The 23,943-nt window shown below is 34.9% G+C and overlaps 1 protein-coding gene across 3 annotated transcripts in view; it reads left to right on the top strand.

Moving 5' to 3' along the window:
* LOC126733642 (glycogen-binding subunit 76A) overlaps positions 1-23,943 on the top strand; it is a 100,456-nt gene that overhangs the window by 72,502 nt on the left and 4,011 nt on the right. For 2 of the 3 annotated variants that reach the window (XM_050437036.1, XM_050437037.1), the window contains exon 2: positions 4,907-6,209. In XM_050437036.1, the coding sequence (XP_050292993.1) occupies positions 4,924-6,209 (1,286 nt within the window). In that variant the 5' untranslated portion in view covers positions 4,907-4,923. Of the gene's footprint in view, positions 1-4,906; positions 6,210-6,668; positions 6,760-23,943 lie in introns of all 3 variants that reach the window. The other variant, XR_007659801.1, reaches the window with a different exon arrangement.

Here is a 23,943-nt window from a genome sequence, read left to right on the forward strand (position 1 = left end):
AAGCCGTTAGTCAAGGATTTGCTAAGTCGGCCATGCCACCCCTAACAGCAGATGATGGTTCTATCGTGGTAACAGCAAGGGAACAAGCCAACTTACTGGGTAAACTCTTCGCGTCCAATTCTACTCTGCACTCGCAAGGCAAAACACCGCCATATTTGCCAAGGGTGAATTCATCGATGGGAGAAATTTCGTTTCCCCAACGAATTATAAATAAAATTCTTAAAAGCGTAGACACCAACAAAGCTACTGGACCCGATGGAATTCCAGCCCTAATACTAAAACGTTGTGCAGACGAATTGACTCCTCCCTTATGTAGACTGTTTCCGGCATCGTATAAGCAGGGCCAATTTCTAACAAGCTGGAAAACTGCTCGAGTGCAAGCTGTACCCAAAAAGGGTAAGAAGACGATGCCCTCCAATTACCACCAGCTGATCCCCATTTACTTCTTGGCAGAAAGCAAGACGGTTTACAAAATCAAATATTTCGGGTGATATACGTCTAATTTCATATCTAATTCTATTTTCCAAATCTTCTACGTTGTTTGGCTTCTCAATATAAACTTTACTTTTCAGGTACCCCATAGAAAATAGTCGCAGAGATTTAGGTCTGGTGACCTGGCTGGCCACTCTATTGGCCCTCGTCGTCCTATCCAAAGCAGGGATAAGATCTTCTTGAAGAAAATTTAAATAGCGTTGTCTTGTTAAGTTTTCTTCGAAAAAGTATGGCCCTATTACTTTATTTTCCACGATACCAGCCCAAACAATAATAGATTTACGGTACTGTGTATGAGCCTGAGTTGCCGAGTGTGGATTTGACACTGACCAGTACCGACAATTTTGCCGATTTACGACTCCGTTTAAACAAAAAGTTGCTTCATCCGAAAACAAAACTCGTAACACAAACGACGGTTATTATTGCAAATGTTTATCATTTGCTCGCAAAATTGGTTTCTTTGATCAGGATCGTCCTCATTTAATTCGTGTATAAGTCTAATTTTATAAGGGTGGTATTCATTTGCTTTTAAGATGCGTCTTACTGACGTTCCAGCTATATTATTATCAACTGAAATTTGTGAAGTTGCATTGTTTGGGTTTTCTTCGACGGAGAGCAGAACGTTTAACTTTGTTTCTTCAGAAGTTTTTGAACGATCTGATCTTGGCAAATCCCTAACATGACCTGAAGGTATGAATTTGTGCTCTATTCTACTAACTGTTGACTGAGAAATAGGATGGTTTGGGTATTTGGCATTAAACAGTTCACTTACTTATTGCGTGCGCACTCGATCCTCGTACCCTAGAATTATCAAAATTTCAATTCGTTGGGTTTCCGTTAAATTAGCCATAATTTATTCTGATAAAAACTATTAATTTTCGAACTGACAGTGACATTCGAAAATGGAGATTCTTTACAAGTGCAACCATGGAAATAGAAACAATTGGCTTATAACATTATTTTTATCCTCGATATTATTTATTTTTATTATTTCATAAATGCAATAAAAAATATAGCATTTCATTTAAAAAAATGACCGATGACGTCATATCTTTTTTTTGTTCCACCCTGTATACAAAAATGTATGTGAAATAATGCGCAACTTAAAATAAAAATCGACGGGTCCGAGCGTTTTCTCAAAAAATCATGTCTCTAATTTTTATCGAATTTATGCGGAACTTTAGGCGGTCACTGTATATGTGAGAACCTACTGGCCGAGCAAGACAATGAATGTAATGTATATATGTATATTTTCAGCAAACAGTATAAAAACGAGGGAAAGAGATCATACCAATATGTTTTTTGTGAGAATGTTGAAGGCTTAAAAAGTATTGTTTAAGCTCAGTTTCAATAAATGAGTACATTTTATAATCGGATTTGAGTTTAAGCAACAGAGGGTATCAGAGTTTAGAAATCGTTGACTTTTGACATATAATATTAATTCGATTTATAGTCACCATTCATAATTTCACCAAGTTATCCTTTTCTATTTTACCTTTTATATTTTTGGAATTTGGTTATTAGTTACATGATAAGATTGATTATTATTGTTATTTTTATTAAACTTGTAATTCAAATACATAATGATTTTAAACGACATTTCATATTACATTTCCTGATTTACAAAATTCACTTGTTTTAAGAATTGCTTCCGATCCGATAATAAATTGTGAGACATATTTCTTATCAGAATGGGGTAAAGTGAATTTAAAAAATGCATTTCTTAATTAGAGAATTAAATATTGAATAAGTTGAGAACTCGCGGATGAAATTTATGTGTTTACATGAATTATTATGTTATTATTTTTTTAAGGCATTGTAATTTATTATTGAAAGCAAGAAAATATTCCTTGCCTTTCTTTTTTGACATATTTCATTATGTAAAATATGAATATTTTAATTTTTGCAATTACGTTAGTGGCTGTGGATTTCTTCACGAATCTATGTTTTTCTAGGAATGATCAAAGCTTAATTTGTACTTCATGATGCAGACTTGCAGTATATATTTTGGTGTTAATTTATACCTAAAGCATTGGGTATTACACCTGATCTTCTGACGAGCTTTGTTGCTTAAAAGTACTAAAAAACCTACCAGAGCTATACAGTGCATCCGTAAAGTAGTGGATAAATTCAATAAAAAGGAAATGGACCGTTTAGGGTTTTTCTACGTGGAAATTAAATATACAGGATGACTAAAAAAAAGATATGTCGTCATCAATATGTTTTTTAAATGGAAACCACCATTTTTTAATGCAGAATCAGACATTTTTTAACCAAGGACATGGTACAAATGAATAGTGGTTATATAAGCAAATTTGAACAAAAAATGATGATAAAATATAAAATTTTAAAAATACCTATCTAAATTAAATGCTGGTATTTTGGTTTTTTAGTTGTTGTTGTTGTCAGTGTCAAAAAGTGAATGTATTTTGGTGCAACTATTTGAAGTATATTTACATTTGCAAGTGGTGTTTTTTCTTTTTGAGAGGCGAAAGCAGTGTCATCCTGCGTTTTATTAGTATACTACACTTTATTACCTACTGTTATTGTATGAAATATGAGAACGTGAAAGAATCGAAACCTTGTGCATGATTGGTTTCGGAGATATGTCGCATACTTAAAAGGAGGTAGTTCAGTCGTTTAATGCAACTCATCCTGATCGGTCGCCTATTAGTATAGTAAGCAGAGTTGAAGCAAAGTTTCGTGAAATCGGGCATATTTGGAATACTCAAAAATCTGGTAATAGGGGTTCAATAACTGAAGAAGATGGGCTTAACGTTCTGTTAACGGTCCAAGATAATACCAAACCCACAGGTACGGCTTCTAATGTTAATTTATCGTGATCTACTGTGAAGTGAGTATTGAAAAAAGCAAAGTTCCACCCTTATAAAATATTCTTACTTCAGGAGCTATCGGAAGATGATTTTGATCGCCGAAATGAATTTTGTGAGCAAATGCAGTAATTATGTAAGATAACAATAATTTTCTAAAACGGATAATATTTTCCGACGAAGCAACGTTTCCTCTAAACGGCTATGTGAACAGACAGAATTGTCGATACTGGGCGACCGAGAACCCTCATTGATTCACAGAATGTCATACACAATACCCTAAAAAAGTCAATGTGTGGGGCGGAATAGTAAAAGGTAGAGTCTACTTTTTAATGACACTCTTACTGCTGAGACATATTTGGGCTTTCTTCAAAATGGTCTCATCCCCACTGATAACTTTGTATCCGGGTTTGAAAGAACCCGACATGCACCAACGTGACCTTTTTTTTCAGGAAGATGGAGCCCCGCCACACTATGCTTTACCCGTTCGCAATTATCTAGATGAAGTTTTTCCAAATAGTTGGTTAGGTAGACGAGGGTTTTGGGCATTGAATGGCCATCCAGATCGCCAGATTTAACTCCCCTCGATTACTTAAAAAGTAAAGTGTATGTCACTAAACCAGTGAGAAGATTAAAAAGAACAGGAAATTATAAATATTACTCAAGATGTCAACGGTTCTCAATTCGAACATTTAATTTAGATAGGTATTTCTCTTTAATTTTACATTTTATCATCATTTTTCGTACAAAATTGCTTATGTGACCACTATTCATTTGTACCATATCCTTTGTAAAAAAATGCGTTATTTCTGATTCTGCATTAAAACATTGTGGTTTCAATTTCAAAAACATATTGATGACGTCATATCTTTTTTTGAGTAACCCTGTATTTTTAATTAGACCACGTAGACCAACCTTAAATCAAATATTAAAATCGACGGATTCGGGCCTTTTTTTCAGAAACGGTTTATTGAATTTATCCGCTACTTTACGGATGCATTGTATAAAACAAATCATAAAAATTTTAAAATTCTTCAATCTACTATAATTTATGTAAATTTGAAGAAAGAACAATAACTCTTGTGTACATGTATTAATAAAATGAAAATAATTTTTAATAAACAAAGAGGAAGAATCTATTATTATTTATTTATTTACGAGGGCTAATTGAATTAAAAAATTGCAAGATGTCAAAGTTAGTCTGTTCATTGACACAAATAAAGTGGGGAGCTTTAATGGCACTATTCATTTCAAAAGCATTAAATTTCAACCTCTTCTGATAGACATGAAGGACTTAACAATAAACAGAATGAATAATAAGAATACTTATAAAAAATAAAATTAGAATGAATACAAATACTTAAATTAGAACTAAAAGTATGAATATAAAATAATTAAGCGAAGGTTAATTAATAAATGAAAACTTACAGAATGAAGTTAAAATGTTAAAAACTGTATAAATAAAACAAAACGTTAAAATTGCATAATTAAAATTTAAGCTAAGGTTAAAAATGGTAATCTTACTTTTAAATCTACGTATTTTTTCTTACCTTATTTTTTCTTATCTACTTACTTTGTTCCAGATTAAACCACCACCACCATGACCTCGGAACAAAACAAATGCGGACTCACCTCCCTCTTGCCTCTGTCTTGCCGAGACCGCGCAGAAGCTTTCGCCAGAAGCCTCCAGACCCGCCTTAACTCCTTGAGCACTCCGGGAGGGTCTCCCTCGACAGAAGAACACACTTGGCTCGGGACCCACGCCAGTACCACCTTGGCTCTCTCACAACCTTTACACAATCCAGACAGCTATTTGGCCTTGGAACAGGTATTCCAGTCACCAAGCAGTCCACAAGAAGAAGTAGATTACCATAAGTTATTAAATGGTAGTGCAATAACAGTGGTTAACGGGTTAAATAGACACTATTCCGGTGATAGTGATAACGACGTGTTTTATGATCTGGATGATGAACCGCCGCCCCCTCATGAGAACGGAGTGGAATTAAACTCCTTGGGGAGTGATAACCTTAGTGATACTTATGCCACCTCGGAAGATTGCACTCCGCAGGCCTCGTTAAGTGAGGAACTATCTACTTTAAGTATCTGTGATACAAGTCAGGAACAGAATGGTGATGTGTTAACAGAAGTGGAGGGAGATGAGGATGAAGTTCGGGATGAGGATGTCGACGATGAAGTAATTCCAAGGATCAGAAGGTGTTCTTCGCTCAAAACTGGAAAAACCCCTCCAGACACACCTGGGAGGAAAAAAATTGTTCGGTTTGCTGATGTACTTGGATTGGATTTGGCAGATGTGCGTACTTACATGGATGAAATTCCGAAAATTCCTAAATCAGCTTATAACGATCTAAATGATGTTGACCTGCTGGATGCCCCAGATATTTTAATACCTAATGGTACTTTAAAATACCATAAAACTGAACGAATCTTGGTGCCATTGTTCGAGCAACCCTCGAGCCTCCCAGGATTCTTGGACCTCGTAAGGGATAACTTGGTCTGCCTGGAAAATGCTGTAGTAGACGATCCCGTTTTATTTCTTATTAAAGGAACCGTTAGGGTGCGGAACTTAGACTTTCATAAGTCGGTACACGTGCGGTACTCACTGGACAGTTGGAAAACCTATGCGGACGTCCAGGCCACGTACGTGGATAATTCTTGCGACGGCTTCTCCGACAGGTTCTCATTTACTTTGTACGCGCACACATTAACGGTGGGGCAGAAGTTGGAGTTTGCGTGTAGGTTCCAATGCAAGGGATGCCAGTACTGGGATAGTAACATGGGGCGAAATTACGTTTTCCAGTGCTTGTCCAGTGCGAGTACGGATATGGCGTTACACGGACATGCGGACTGGGGAGCCAGTTTTTATTAGTAAGTATATCAATTGAGCGTTGCATTAACTTACTGATGAATGTCACAAGGACGGGGTCTAAGGCCTATATGAAAATTCTTTAAAAGGAACATCCCGTAACGGCATTTTTCACACGTAATAATATTACTTACAATTATTTCTAATAATAAAACAGTCACATTTTGGTTTCAGAAGGGATAAAACCATAGTACTTGGCATTCTTGGTCATAGTATCGCACATCCTGGAATACTTTCATAAGGTATAATTTCAAGTATTGTTGTGTTTTAAGACTAAAGGCGTTTGATTTTACAAACTATGGAACCCGTGCCAGTTTTTTTTGATTTATTCACCAAAAAACAAAATTTCTTGAACTTAGCTCGAGAACTCTGATTTACTGCAGACAGACCTCGATCTTGATGGCCCTTCAGCTCGACAGCCTTGCTTTGATTCTTTGACTTTTGTTAAAACCATTTTTCAGGTTTTCCGAGCCCTTGAGTGGTCACTTCGTGAGTCTTCCAGGCATTTAAATCAGAACGAACCGATCTCCGGAGAAAAAAGATTTCTGATGAGTGAGTATACTAAATTAAGTAAATGGGAGAGAGAAGGAAAATATATTTCATTCGTCTGGAGAGACAAATTTCCTTTAAAAAAGCTTTTCGGCTAGATACGGGAAATACCCTCTCGCAACTCACAAGACATGAGAAACTACTTCAACTGCCCATATATTGAAAATTGCTTCAAATGATTTGAAGACACGAGATGTCTTCTTAGGAACCCAGAAAATATAAGAAAATACTTAAATAGTCAAAGCTATCATTAAATAGTCAAAGCTATAGTAAATAAATCAGTCAAAGCAAATGTAAATGGATCGCTATAGGCTCCTCTAGTATTTGAGCGCGTATGCTTTGCATATCAGGCTATTGATCCCTACTACTGAAATGATGTCACTATGACGCAAATTTAACGTTTGGACATCTGATAGTGAGTAGCGTGTAGTGCCCGTGTAGAAGATGTCTGCGGATATTTTTCTTCAATTTCTCTAAGTTGTAATGCTCGGAAAAGACGTATTTGGGAGTTGATTCCACAGACTTGCATTTCTCCATAAAAAGAAGTACGGGTATAGTGACCTTCTAGGCGTCTGTAGCTAGACTTAATATTTATAGATCGCATCTGTCTGTCGAGTAGATCTTGAGTGTATAAATATGGGTGACGTGAAAAAATATGGGTCAGTTCGTAAGAGTATTGTAACGAAATTCGGGAACACACTTTATTGACAACTATAAAAACACTAACCCAACTTGCCTTGACTGTCGTTTAATTGTTTCCAAGGTAAAAACTGAATCAAATGTCACGAAGCGCGTCCTTTTTAAAGCCCGATGTAACAGTTTCGAAGTTTTTAGAATTTCTTCCTTGTTTTTGCCGAAAGAGACCAATATTTTTAGAAGCAAAACTGACAGTCAAGCAAGCAAGTATACAAATTCAAAAAAATGTAAAATACAAGGATTTACTATAATATAACCTAAATTGGAGCCAAAATAGAGTACTTAAACAAGATGAACTACTTAAAAACAAGACACGGGTCTGGTAAAGTTAAAGGGACGTCTAAAGATCGTTTTTTTCTTAATTTTTACATAGAATGTTAAGTGTGCTCAAAATATTGATAAAAAAGTGGTGATGATTGGAAAAAATACAAAACTTTGGAAATTATGAAGATTTTTCTACATATGTTAAATACGTAATTATTGCCGTATTAATTGTTACAGTATTAATTATTACAGTTATGTCTGTTCACCAGGCCATTTAAAAAAAAGGTCGATTCGTCACTGAAGCAAATGTTCTTCAATAAATGGGGATCGTCGTCAATTCGCTGGCACATTTTGTACTAGTACATCAACTTGGCATGCTTCATCGACAACTCTATTTTCATATTTTTTCTTATTGCAAATCGATCCTGTCTCTTCAAATTTTCGTATCAATTCTAATACGTATTTATGGCTCACGTTTTTATCTTGATACCTTTCATTAAATGCTCTCGCGGTTCTGCGAGCACACCGATTTTGAGCTCCATAAAGGAAAATTATTTATATTCTTTCGGCTAGTGTACACCATTTTATTAACTCACTGTTTTAACAATAATAAATCGCCTGCTTTTTAAGCGCCTTAAAAATGTAAGGTATTGCAGTGTTTTTTTGTACCTATTAGGTAGGTTTCGCAAAAAATATAAGTGAAATAAATACACATACAAAGTTATAAGACTGCAAAGATTTTTACAAAAAATTTGAAGATACTCTTTTTTCACGCAAATAACGGTACACATTCTTTACTTAAAAAAATAAATAATTTGCTTGAACTAAATGTACTGTTTGTTACCACACATTTTAACTTCTAAATTGCTTGTATTTTTTTTTCTTTGATGATCTATTATAAAAAATGTAAGAATTTTAAAATGATGTAGGTACCACACTAAAAGTATTCATTTAAAATACCAAAGTTTGGCGTAAATAAAATATTCATTATTTCTAGACATTTTCGCTAACTATTTGCTTACACATTTACCGATTTAATTTTTTTTTGGTACCGTTAAATAGAGAATTTTACGCTGCTTACTATGATGTATCACACGATGGGAGTTCTCATGTGACATATTAAAGTGAGGTTAGCTGGAGGTGAGGAGGTGATCGATAGAACTTCAGTAAATGCCTAATTAAACGTACCCCTGTATATCTAATTTGACGTGTTTTTTTTTTTTAGAAAGTTATTAAGGGTGGATCGTTTTGAAATGAAAGCACTGTATACAAAACTACAATCTAATGATTAATGTGGCGTACGCTTGTATGTACACGCGCACATGTGCTTGTATGCCCCGTGTGTACAAAGGCACAAACACAGGGCTATCGAATCACCCTATGTGCCTATAACTTGAGTCCTTGCCCCAACCCAACTTGCCCTTACCTAACCCACTATTTAGCGCCAACCCAAGGTTCCGATCCCTTATTCCAATCCCAACTTCACATACGCGCCAATCCGCTTAATCTTTTGCCTTGCGCCAACCACACAGTCCCATGTGCGCACACGGGGCTGTCGCCCCATTTGCATATATGATAATTATATAAATAAACAAATACTTACCTATAATGAGATACGACAGAAAATTACGAAAATCGTGCTAGTACACTAGCCACTCACAATAAATAATAAAATAATATTTGTTGACGTAAGTGACATTTGACAGTCTTTTTTATTTATCAATTAATCCGTATTTACATATTTGATATTGATTTGCGTTTAGAAATTTGTGATTATGACCTAAAAAAGTGATGTAAATCCTTCTAAGTTACAGAATTTGGTTACTTAAGGCTTTAAATTTGAATGAATAGCATATATAATGATCAACGTGATGGCTAGTCGCAAATAGAGTGTAGTTAAGCCGGGTATAATTGTGAAGTATACGTAAGTAGAAAATCCATTATAATTTTTAAAACTTTGCATTTTTTTACTTCATCCTCACTTTTTTATCAATAAAATATTCAAAATCAACTCCTTTAACTTTATTGGACCCCTAGATACTATGATGAAAATATTAAACCAAACGTAAGTAGAACCCTAAATAAACCCTTCGAATCAACTTTAACTACAGAATACGAATAAAATAGAACAAAAACTAGGAGAATAATTAACGTATTTACATTTTCATAATAGTAATTACCTTTATAGCATCACTAAAACAGAGTCAGATCCGTCACCTTCCTTATATACGCCGACCTGTTTAAGATTATAATTATCTCTCGATCATCTACAAGACGTATGACTCTCTTTTGGATGGAATCAAGCAGTTTTAAAGTGTGTTTGGGTACAGAGTTTAATGTGTGGGAGCAATACTCAAGATATAAACGAATCTGAGCCTTGTAAAGCGTTAAAAGCTATTGTGCGGTATATAGAGCCTTTCCATTTTGAATAGAGCTCCAAGTTTTTGAGAAACCGCTTTAGCTTAGTACGCTAGAGCTGACTAGCTCTTGAACGTAGGTCTTGCATGTATATCTATCGGCAAAGTCAGTCTTGTAAGCATTCAAAGTGCATATTGGTAAAAAACGCCGATCGTCAATAAATTTTATCGAATTAATTATTGGGAATTTTTTTTATAAAAGGATTGTCATCATGAAAATTAAAATATGAATTTATTATAAAAAAAGATTTATTATGCTTTGAAAGAAATATAATTTTACAAGATTGTTATTCAGTACAGAGTGTACTGGTGCTGGATGAAGTAATAGCATGACTTATTTCAGAATGTTCGATTATTGTGATATCCCGCTCTAAATATGTACGAAATAGACGTTGACTATCATGGTCTTTCTCACAAAACACATCGTTTTTAGATTTAATCTCTCAATTTTTCCAAGTCATCGTCCTCCTGAGCACTATTATACGACTCTCTTCAGCCAATGATTATTGCAGAGTCTGTAATAAAAGAAATATCGATTATGTTATTATTTGGCGCAACGTTATTCGCAAATATCTCTAAATAAATACGACATATTAAAATAAATACATTAAAAATTCATCGATACCTCTGTTTCTCTCTTGCTCTGCTTTCATGATAAAATAATTTATTGTCGCCGGCCACAGCAACCGTCACCGTATTGTTACCATTGCAAACCACTTGTAAGGTGTCAAGTGGTTGGATTCGGTACATGAGCGTGACGCTAAATGGAAGAAATGTAAACTTTCTGGAGTAGGTGTTCCTCGAATTCATCTTTGCAGGGTGAAAGTATCCAACTGTTCTATTATCGGAAATGTTGTTTGTGGACATGATGGAAATTCGGCTATATCTGTTAGTGACGTCATGAATTTTTTGTCGACGCTATTAATATATTAAAGGGACGATTTTTTTCCATAACTGTTTCCCCAGTTTCTTAACTTATTAACGTTTCAGAACTTATATCAAAAGGCACTGGGAATACCTATACCGATAGTTATTTCCAGTAAACGACAGTCGGAATAATACTTGATATTATAAAGTATAATCAATTCTGGAAATCGAATCTGTCGTCAGCTGATTATGCCAAGACGTATCATTTCCAACTTTCACACCCAACAAGCAAAGACAGTGGCATAGTAAACCGGACGTAATAAGGCTTGGTGCGCCTTTTTTGAGTCTGAGCTGCATTAAACTTAATCAGATTGCACTCACCACACTCCAAAATGACGTTAAGGTCGGCATTATTAGTTGTTGCCTGGCGGCGTATTTGGCACTGGATGTTTGCTGAAGTCATCTGGTTGGCCGACTTGAATCAATTTAATATTATCAACATATTTTTGAAATATTCAAAGATATTACATGCGATTCACCATATTTCTCGATAGCCTTGGTCCAAACACGTATGACATAGGCCGACAGATCGTCAGTAGACTTGGTTTTCCGAAAAGGAAAAATACTAACGGTCGCTAATATGTGTGAATGTTGGTGGACTCCAAATATTTCAAAATTTGCTACTTGATAAGTTTCTCTTTTACCTTGGCGATTGCCGAAACTAAAGCAATCGGACGGTAATTGATGGAAACCGTCTTTTTTCCTTTTTTGGGTATCAGTTCATCTGACACAACGGAAGTCTAGAAAGGCTATCTCTGGCACTAAAGAAACCTTTCTTTGTAAAATCAGTGATGTTTTGCCTTGCCTGGTCTACGCTAGAGTTTTACGCGAACGTCTGATCCAGTAAGTCTGCCTTTTCCATTTCGTCATTGCAATGGAACCATCTTCGCTAGTCAATAGTGGAATTTTTTATCCACAGAAACCTTGACTGCTTTTGCTGCAGACCAGATTCTTGATCCATTTGGCCAATTGAGAAGTTGTTTTTCCCTCTCTCATCATGGTTGATTATGGTATTGTATGAAAACAAAAGTAGATATCTATATGATGTTTATTTTAACATTTATGGTGATCGATTTCACAAATCTAGTTTTATCGTTATATAGAGAAAACACACAGCTAATTAGAAAAGAAAAAGGATCTGATAACAACTGCGCAACCGACTAATTGTTGCCTTAGGTCAGAACTTCTGGCCCTGAATTTTAATAAAATAAACAACAACAAATTTGTTTAATCATTTTGTTTTTTTAACGGCTTCAGTCTCTTGAATTGATTTAACAAGACACAGTTCAGATATAAACGAAAGATTCAAATTGCTTATGTCAATGTTTATCGATAAATCGACTGCGTAATATAAAAGCGACAGTCCCTCCATAAAACAAATATTTAGTCTTACAGTCTTAATTTAGATGCAAAACGTCACGAATCAAATTTAGTTTGTTGGATCAGACCCAAGTTGGTCGCAATAAAAACAAATTATGAGCAATTGTAATGTAAATTCAGTTTTAGGATCATGCATGAAAATAACATAGAAAATCAACTCAAAAAATTTTGAAGTCAAATTACGTATCAAAATAATTTTAAATTAAAAAAAAAATTATTTTTGAAAAACGTATACTCTTTCAAAGATAAAAAATTTTGGTGTCAAACATTTTATTTTATTATTGGAATATTTGGTATTATAGTGCCATGTCGATTTTTTAAGAATATATTATTAATACCTTAATACATTAAAAATCCAGTTTTATCATTGAGTTAATTGGACAAAAGTGGCCGAAAAAGAATAGTATATCGATGGGTTTATATTATTAGTCTTTATGGAAGAAATCCAATTTTTAAAAACACTATTCTTGTCAGCTAAAATCCAGTTTTGCCAATGAGTTAGGTACACAAATGAAGCAGAAAAATAGAGGTTTGAAAAAAAAATTTCATGTCTTTTTAGACTTTTCTTTATTTTTTTTATTCTGTATAAGTAAGAAAATTACAAAAGACTTTTGGTCCAGCCAAATTACATCGCGCTTTTCTACGTAAAATAGAATATTTTTTACAAGGTACAAGTATTTTACATCGTACAAATCCATACAAACCAGACACGAATTGCATTATCGGATGTGACTTCTGAGACTATTAAAAACGAAGTGTTTAATCTCTAATGAACCGCGAGATTCCATTAGAGTTAATGCTAGAATACGATAGCAGATACCACAACCAAGTTAAGCGGGGAAATCATGAATGACGAAGGATGTTTTAACATGTCAAGAGACTTTCTTATATCGATTGACAGAAAATTGTCATGTTTTTAAAAAACTGAAGAAAAGTAAACAAACAAAATTACAGAAATTGAAATGAGTAGTCAAAAGCAATGAAGCGATAAATAATAATAATTCATAAAATCTAATTTTCAAACTTTCATTGCTTTTATTTTTTAGGTTAGCTTGACATTTCGATTGAGAGAGCAATCGCTATAAAGCGTAAATCAGTAATAATAACTATTCTATAGGCTTATATACTAGAGACGAGTGTAGAGATGTATGTCGTCTGGTGATGTCTGAAGTTCTTTAGATCTTGCAGGTACCTGACAGAAGGGGATTTCCAGATGTTGCGAAGATCAACATTGTCCTGGCTGAAGATTCCTTGGTTTTGAATTATATAAGTTGCTTCCAGGATTCTTCTTCTCTTCCAATATTGTTTCTGGCACAAAATCTTTGCCTCTGTCCATTGTAAGTTTTGGCCACTAGGCCAAGCATGTTCTGCTATTCCTCATCTAGAAAGCTATTTGGGTTCACTTTCAGTGCTTTTTTGTCCTGACTGGTCGCATTAAACGCGACTAAACTTCATATGGTAATCTTCGAGGTAGTCTTGATGTTGAAATTTTTTGGCAATTTTTTTGATTCTGGAAATACTTCTTAAAAATCCTGTAGTATCCTCCAGTTGATGCGGCTCTTTACTTGATATCTCTGCTGCTTTTTTATAGTTGTCTTTATTAGTAATACCCGTTCTGCTGTAAGTCGGGTAAGATAAAGTTCACATTATTGTTGCATATTGTGACTGCCCTCCTATACATGATTTTAATGATTCTTACCTTTGGTGAACTAGGATAATTTCAGTTGTAGTCTAAGTATTGCCGTGTGTGTTGTTTTGCGTTAGAAGACATCATTCTAGACATCATCATTCTTAGGCATATATTGTTCTTTACAAGAAGATTTAAAAAATCCAGTTTCATTTTTTAGTTGTTGGTACAAAATTAGTTGTTGGTACAAATTAACAGACTTAGCCAGGGCTAAGTCGGTTAGGGCGGGTGAAAAGGTCAATAACTCACAAAGAGTCCATCTTTGGTGTATTTATCGACATCGAGAATGCGTTTGACAAAACAACCTTCCAAAAAATCAACCAATCGCTAAACATTAGAAACACCTTAGATACTTTAATCGGGTGGATTTTCAACAGGCTTTCCATAAGTGTGGGGGACGTCAAAATTAGAGGAATATCTCAACAGAAATAGTGTGCGAAATATTCCTTATCCATTAACCCCACAAAGATTGAGATGGTGCTTTTTACTAATAAGAGAAAAGTAACATTCCTTTTGTCATCCAAACTTTCAGACATTTCATTAAGTTATGCTTTAGAAGTTAAGTACCTGGGTGTGACACTCGATGGCAAACTAAATTGGAACTCTTACATTGCAAAAAAAAATACGGACAGCATATATCTTTTACGAAAAGAGCAGGCGCACAATAGGTAAGGCCTGAAATTTCTCTAATTTTAGTCCTTAACGTACAGTTTATACCGCATAGTTCGGGGCCATGCATCAAAAAGTAAATGATGTTGCTTCAATAAACCTGGAGCAATGAGAACCACATTAACTTGGGCTTTCGAAGTTATGTTGTGTCTGGCTCCCCTGGACGTATATACAGGGTATCCGGAAAAAGGAGGCCAATCCGCCGGCCATATATAGGGTAGGCCAAAATAATGCGACTTTCGTTATGCCATTTTTTAATTGGGCGCTCGGTATTCAATATACAAAGCGTCAACATGAGAAATATAAAATCGTTTTTTTTGAAGTAAGTCGAGTGTTTCATACGATATTAAATTAAATTTTGGTGTGAGGGGGTTTTTTGGAACGAGAAATTTAAATCCGTTCACGGATTCGCTATACCTTGCAGAGGGCACTTTTTTGTACCCCTGTATAATAAAGTTCTAGTAAAAAACTCTAATTATCTAATCTTTTATTGTAAAAAAAGGTCGGCCTGAGAATCCGTTTATTAGATATCTTAATTTTAAAATCTGGATACTTTGGAATAAATTGGCAGACCTCAGGCACCAGTAACTTTTTACGTAATTTAAACGCTTCTGACGCTCTTAACAACCTTCTCAATTACTCCTAAAATAAATCTACATTTTTTAATTACATATTTGTATTTGGCGTGTTTTCTTATAACTTATAAAACCTTAATAGCTCATAGACCAAGACATGTAGTTACCCTTTGCCGAAATGGCGCATATGGTTTTGATGTTTGGAAGGTTTTAAATAATATTGTAAACAGTAAATACCATTCAATTCTCGACTAGGAAAATGTGACTCCAATGCTAGTTTAGCCATTAGACGCTATGCCCAGACATTCGCAAACCGATTTCCTCCCAAAAGAAAATATTTTTTAAATTTGATTAACCGCCTAAGGGAGACTGAAAGTTTCACTGAAAGACAGAAGGGTAGTTGCGGCCGACCTCGTGCAGTTCAACCAGGGCAAGAGGAAGAAATTTTAAGAATTATCGAAGAATCACCAATACATTAGTACTAGGGTTTTGGCTGAACGGGTAGGAAATATTGGGAAAACCGAGACACATAATATTTTACGGAGTCAACAACTTTACCCATTTCATCTTCAAAAAGTACAGGTTCTTTTACCTGACGATCCCGAGGAAATGTGGATTTTATAAGAGCCATTCTGTTTACTTAACGGCATGACAAATATTCATAAAGCACACATATGGGCTGAAGAGAATTCTAGGGCCATAGTTGAGACACATCATCAAGTAAATTTTAAAGTCAATGTGTGGTCAGGTGTTGTGGATAACTTTCTTTTAGGACCTGTCATTTTACCAGGTAATTTGACTGGTGGTTCATTTCTGTTGTTTCTACAAGAAATACTGCCCGATTTGCTTGATGATTTATTTGCCTCTAAATTTAAGACAAAATCTTTGCTTTCAACTCGACGGTGCTCCGGCTCATTTTGCTATAAATGTTAGGAACTATTTACATCAAGTATTTCCTAATAGCTGGATTGGTCGAGATGTTCCTGTTCCGTGGCCTCCCCGTTCGCTTGACCTTACACTGTTGGATTTTTCAGTCTGGGGATGTATGAAAGACTTTGTGTATATGGTTCCGATTTTAAGCAAGCATCATTTAAGGGAAAGAATCATTGCAGCTGGAGAGCATTTTAGGTTGAAAGCAAATATTTTTCAAAGCCTTAGATTTTCTTTAATAAAGAGTGCTCGTATGTGTATACAAATGAATGGACGTCACGTAGAACAACTAGAAAAAATAATTTACGTTTATTTTGTTAACTTGTTAAAATATATCTGGATTTTAAAATTAAGATATCTAATAAACGGATTCTCAGGCCGACATTTACTAAGAATACTTTTTTACAATAAAAGATTGGATAATTAGAATTTTTTTACTAGAACTTTATTATAACGAGGTACAAAAAAGTGTTGGTATTTTTAACACATGCAATATACCGCAGGTGGCACCCTCTAGAAGGTATAACGAATCCGTGAACGGATTTCAATTTCTCGTTCCAAAGAACCCCTTCACACCAAATTTTAATTTAATATCTTATGAAACACTCGACTTACTTCAAAAAAACGTTTTTATGTTTCTCATTTTGACGCCCTGTATATTGAATTCTGAGCGCATAATTAAAAAATGGCATACCGAAAGTCGCATTATTTTGGTCCACCCTATATGTCGATGGCGGATTGGCCCCTTTTTTCCGAACACCCTGTATAGATCAAGGAAGTTGTCCTACTCACAATGATGTGCTTCCTTCGTCTACTCGAACAACTACCGAGGGGATCGGCCTGCAAAGAGCTCACCTCTGGCAAGAAGCAACAAACTCGCTTCTTCTACTAGAAGCTCAAGTTGATTGTCTGACAAGTCTGACTTGGTTCTTCCTCGCCAATAAAGATTGTCAGTCAACAAACCCTACACAATCAACATAAAGGGCATATTGGATGGAAGTTATTACCAATATCTATTCGGAGGGTTTCAAAACTAAAACAGGTTTGGGTTGCGGCGTAAATTTAAATTAAAAACAATGTTAGCAATAGATACTATGGCAAACCGAAATATATAACCCTAGCCGCAGAACTAATCAATAGCATTGTTACGGGTAAGATTGTGATTACCCACATAGGCAGGCAGTTCTTGCGGTATCAAGCAAGTGCAATAATTCCATCGCAAGCTCATGGAAGCTTCATCTAAAAACAGGGTAGGAGTCTGAGTACGTAGAGAGCTGGATCAAGGGGCACAACCCCATGACAATGGCGAACATCAAAGAACTAACGAAATCATGCTTTAGCAGTCAATGACCGAAAGAAGCAAAAAAACATCGTCTTATAACAGCATCTTTACTAGACTGTCAATTAAATGCTCGCCTTTTCAAAATGCGAGTACATACTTTGCGATTGCTCTGCTCTCTCGCCAATATGCAGCAGCATTCTCGGCATATCCCACCTAGTCATGGAAAGATCAGGAGACCAATCCCATCATCGCGATGTTCTTTAATAGTTCGCATCCTATCGCTCCGGCACCGACCACAAAATATTTCTGAGCCGAGATCCGTAAACAGCAATTTGCACATCATACCTGGTACTAAATGAAGTGTTCTGTGATTTCTGATTTATCTGGTAAGGATTCAATGACGTGAATTAAAACCATTGCGTTAGGGGTTGAAATTCGGCACAGCAAGATTTCATTGCTTCATAAGCCACTATTCCTCCAATTGCGACATTTGTTTAGTACACATATCTCCAGCAGCTACTTGTTGTCAATTTCAGTATGACTACTCGTAGCATTAGTCCGGCCAATATAGAGAAATTCTGGTGTGTTTGCGTTTGACCAAGGTTTTGCAACTCTACCGTGCTTCTCTATTAAGCAGTACTATAAGCTAAAATGAATTATGGTGGATAATCCATTCAAGCAAGAACTTATTTTCTAAATGGACTTAGAACGAATTGTCTAACTCCTTAGGCATTTTGACGTAAGTAGCGAATGCGTCATGCTGGTATGGCATAAGAGTATAGTTGTGTCGCCAATGGAAGGTGCATGTATGTATATAAGTAAGAACATGAACTTTTTTACGTTCAAAATTTGTTCACAGTTGACGATATTGTCACTCTCGTTGATTCGTTGGGCTAGATGACGAACTGAGTTAGGAGTCCGCTACTCCTTCATCAGAAGTTGGCACCACCTTCTGCAGTTATAGATACAAATTTTTACATTGGGCAAAAATAGAAAAAAAAAAGATATATTTTGAAAAAAAATACAATTTTCAGCTTTAAGGAGATGGTAACTGGTAGTTATCAAAGACTAATGGTATTTAGTATAATAGCACCATCCGATGTTATTTTAATTTAGAAATAAAATGAAGCTACGAATCATGCGCAATTCCTTGGCAAGATTCCAGATACATAAAGATATTTAAAAACAAAAAAATGGGCATGCTACTGCATGCAAATTTGGATATATGCAATTTACCAAAAATACTTTTATGAGACATAAAATAGGCAACAGTATTTTTATTTTTTATTAATGACACTACATGAGGTTAAAATATTTGATTGAGATTGACATATTTTTTTTTATATACACTTTTTTATTAGCCTAATAATTTATTAAAAAAAATATTAGTTTCTAAAACACAAAATTAGGAAGTTGAACAGTACGACTGCGCATGTTTGAAAAAGTCCGTGTCCTCTCTAAGTTTTGATTCGTGCACTTTATTTTAAACAAAATTAACACCTAGAACTCAAACTGACAGTTTTAATTATTAATAAGCCATGTCGAAAAAAAAATCGCATTTTAAACATTTAGAAAGACATTTTATTATTACATTCGATTTTTCACAAGATGGCGCTAATCCGCCATTTTGAAACTCTCATTTTTACACTAAAAGTTCAAGGATTCAAGCATTACGTAATGCGCTTTTTAGGAATCTTCGACACCCTCGCTCTTCTTCGTAAGGCAGCATAACAACCCTTCTCTCCGCCCTTACGCATAATTTTTTTCAATCTAGCTTTATAGTATTCCGTGGTATGATTTTCGTTTAATATCCTAAGTGATGAAAGTTCGATACTGATCGGTATTTTTGTCTTGATTTGATATATAACTATAACATGTTTCGAAATAGAGGTCAGATAATAAGAAATATATACAAATCTTACGAAATCCCATTCACGTGAAGGTCCCAGTTATTAAACATAGTAAAAGTTAAATTTACTTAATTTATCAGGAAAAAACAACTTTTGAGAAAATACTTATTTTTCCAAGTGTTGATGGGGCTATTACGATAATTCCTTTTTAAACTGTTAATTAAAACTTCGCTAAACGATTAAGACTTATGGGTTCGAAGCTTCTTACGCTTTGTGTGTAGTATTTCTTACAATAACTGATGAATATCCTTCATAAGTTGAGAGAATATCAGTTACTTGCTAGCACAAAGTAACTGATATTTTTATCGCAAGACAAATTTAGATAATTTTTTTTTAGTTCCTCAATATAAATGCATAGAACTGCATGCTGCTGCTTAGCGTCGATTATTATGACTGATTAAAAAACTAAAATTTACGAAAATAAATTCATAAAATTCCTTATTATTTTATAGATTTAAAAAATACTGATGAAACATTTAGTGTGCATCTGAAGTTTGGAAAAATCATTCTGGCATGAACAACATTATTTTAATTATTAATAAACCTCTGAAAACTTTTTGAAATACCCCAATGTTTTACATTCAGATAATGAGTACATTTATTATTTTTTAGCGTTACAATTTCATAGCAAATAAAAATTGTTGTACCTGTTAGCAGGTTAACATGATATTTGAAGCAGCATGTAGTTTTTGAGATCATATGAAAATATTATACTTGACAAGAATTTGTACTGAAGTACTGAAAAATACTCGAATAAAAAATGTCATCAATCTTCTGGGATTCAGTCCATGGAGTAGTCACAATCGTTTGATTAATGTCGTTGCTTTTAAGCCTTGTTTCTATTGAGGGGAAAAATATAGACCACTTTTATGATCTAGTAATGGACATGTCCGTCTTTAAAAACCCCTAAATCTTCAAACCGTAACTTTAAATTATTTGATTTTCTACTAATTATGTTCCCTTGGGTACGTCTCTGCCTCTCCTAAAAAGTTAGGCAACCAGTATTACTTAGCTGTCAAATGTTAAGAAAAATATAAATGGCCACACATTAATTACCTGCGGAAAGTTAGCAGAAAGTTTTTGTACGTTGTGTTTAATAATTCTGTATAATTGGTATATTAGTGCAGAAAATAATTTTTTGTATATTATTGGCAAGCAGGTAAGTGAAACTTTAAGGAGATTTGGTGGTTGTTATCACATTTATTGATTACAAGGGTGTTATTGGGGGTGACCATTATGGTCGGGACACACATGCCCGCAACGAGTCCGCACCAAGCACGCACCGTAGCACGGCCGTGTCTCGGTTGTGAATTATCGTTCGTAATCATATGAAGTAGTCTTAACATGACCGCACCGTGTCCGTGCGCCGACTCCGCACCGAGTCCGCATCCGCACGAGCTAGAATTAGTGTTGTAAACATCCGGATTAATTCAATATCCGGGCAGCATTGATTCGGATGAATTGAAAATTCGGTTTTTTCATCCGGATTAATTCATCCGCTCGATGTCTCGCCCGTTCGGCAAATTATGCCATGTTTCGGGCTCGATGCTCGACCGTCCGATAAAGGTTTTTTATAGCTGTTTTTCGAATATAAGGTATGCATTATGCAGCCCATTAGACATTTCGTTTTTACGCATTTCTACATGATGTTAAAACTAAAATAGCTAATTATGTATGTAATAAATCAAGTGTATTTTAAACGATGTAAAATATCACCACAAAAATGCTTTGTTTACAAAAAAACTTCTGAAGGTCAGGCGACCCTTAAAAAGTTTGGGCGTTCTCATATTGTCTCTTATGTTACTAAATGAGTACAATAAGGATATATAAAGCAATAGGTTTACACAAGGCGACGCGACGATATTGCCGATTGCCGGGTTATTTGTCCGGACGATTTAATTCGGATTCTCTTAGCCGGTGGAAAGTGGAACTTCGTGTCACTAAGTCACTTCGTGCAAGCCGGACGATTTAGATATCCGGATTGATTCGAAATAATTTGATATTCGGATTGAACGGATGATTAATCCGGACTCTTCGCATCACTAGCTAGAATAGTTTTGTTTTAAAAATCGACGGTGACGGACGACGGTGCGTTCCCGTAGTGATCATACAGCTGGAAATTAAAATGGAAATTGAGAAGCTATTAGTTTATAATAATTATTTTTAGCTATTTAGTTTTTAAATTTACATAAAAAAAGGTTACAAAGTTTAATTACCACTATTTTTACCACTAGATTCTACATTAGTTGTTTGGGATTTTCGTCTCAGAAAAAAATTTTTTACGGCGAAGAAACCAAATAACTAGTAAAAAACATGAATTTGACACGATCTAGATTTTATTTACTACATTTTAGCGAAAAAGATGCAACATCTAAGAAAACTGGCAAATATGATCCATAAATTAAATTATTTAAATTGCCAGGGCTGTATTTTCCTGCCAATCTACGCTGCCCTCTATAGAACTAAAGAAGAATTTAATGTACCAACCCAATTAAGTTTCGATCCAAACTGAATACTTTAAAGTGCATCATGACCGTCCAATGCGATGCGGGATGCGGCCGTATGTCGGAGATGTGTGTTTTGGGAGATAACGCACCGAGGCACGGCCGAGCTACGCTGCGGTCTCGGTACGGATATGTGTGCCCCGACCTTTACTGGTTCAAACGTTTTTGTAAATGTTCTAATACTTCTAATAATGGACACAGTGGCTCTCCATTACTAATCAAGTAAATTTTAGTAATGGTCATCTTATTTAATAACAAGAAAAGATTAGGGCGAACAGTAAAAAATACGGTAAATTATGCCAAATACGGATTTTTTTATTGTAGGGTTTTTTTAAATAATCATGGAATGGACACTCTATTTTTTTATTTTTTAGTTTTTTGCTAAGGTTAATTAAGAAAAAAGGGAGTTGAAATTTAGTGGCCCTTAGTTTGGTCTTTTAAGAAAAAAACATAATTTAAATTACTTTAACAAAACAGTCAGTCGTAAATGTTTTAGCCCTTGTAGATAGTCAGTAGGACTACGCAAGTGTGTATGCAAATATTTTTCCTAAAGCACTAAAATAAAAAAATAGCCTTGTGGCACCATTACCAAAAATACAAAGAGGGTCACCAACATTACAAGTTATTCTGCTTCACTTAGCAGATCTACCTCCCTTATATTCTTTAATAACTCTTTAAAAATATTTTAGGGTTAATATAAGAAAATTCTCAGGTAAAGGCCAGGAAACAGGATTTTTTTTTCATATTTTGAGGAAAACATGCATAAAGCAATAGAGGCTGTAAAAAATGGAATGACCAAGAAGAAAGCTTCAATAGAATGTTCTGTTCCTCGCACCACTCTTATAAGAAAATTGTAAGGAAATGTTCCAATTCGAAGAAAAATGAGACCCTCAACTGAGCTTTCTGAGGCAGAGGAAACTGTCTTTGTAGATTGGATATTAGCAATGGGTAAAAAAGAGTTCCCAGTCCGAAAAGAAAATTTAATACTGTCTGTGAAAAATTATTTGTTAGAACACAATAGTGTACAAAAAGTGTACGATTTTTTAATCAAGAGACTTTAACTCCAGGCAGAGCCTGGTTTGAAGGTTTTTTAAGAAGACATCCAAATATTAAACAAAAGCATGCGGAGGCAGTTGGTAAGGCACGTGTGGCAGTAACCAAAGACAGGATTCAAAACTGGTTCGATGAAATACATGATTATTTAAAAGCCAACTATCTAAAACACATTCTTACTAAACCTGAGTAGAATATTTAATGCGGACAAAGCTGGGTTAGCTTTATGTCCAAAAACTGGAAAAGTTTTAGGTCCATCGAAAAATTAAGATTATTTCTATGAAAGAGCTTGCAATCAAAAAAGAATATATAACAGTAATGGCAAATTCCCACCACCCATGTTAATATTTCCCTACAAAAAGATGCCAAAAGCTATAGTGGAGTCTGTTCCTACAAACTGGGCACTTGGGCGTTCAGATTCTGGCTGGATAAACTCGGAGGTGTTCTCTGAATATATTTCCAATCATTTTTTACCCTAATTGAAAGACAATAATATTACTAAACCCGTCATCCTTTTCGTTGATGGGCACAGATCTCATCAAGTGAGTAGCCTATGTGATGATAATGGGATAGTTCTAATAGCTCTTTTTCAAATACGGCACACATAACACAACCTGCCGATGTTTAAGTGTTCAACCCTTTAAAATCTGGATGGAAATCTACTGTCAGAGATTGGAAGTTTGAACATTTTCCAAAAGAGGTAACTAGATACACATTTGGTCAAATCCTTGAAGGTGTTTTTAATAAATATGCCACAGCTACAATAATAGTGAATGGTTTCGGGAAATGCGGTGTGTACCCTTTTAATAAAAATAATGTTGACTATTCAAAGTGTATTTTAATTCGATTAATAACATTTTCTAAGGAAAAAGAAAATCTTCCGGAAGACTTTA

Source organism: Anthonomus grandis, chromosome 2 (assembly GCF_022605725.1).
Source record: "Anthonomus grandis grandis chromosome 2, icAntGran1.3, whole genome shotgun sequence".
NCBI classification, from domain to species: domain Eukaryota; kingdom Metazoa; phylum Arthropoda; class Insecta; order Coleoptera; family Curculionidae; genus Anthonomus; species Anthonomus grandis.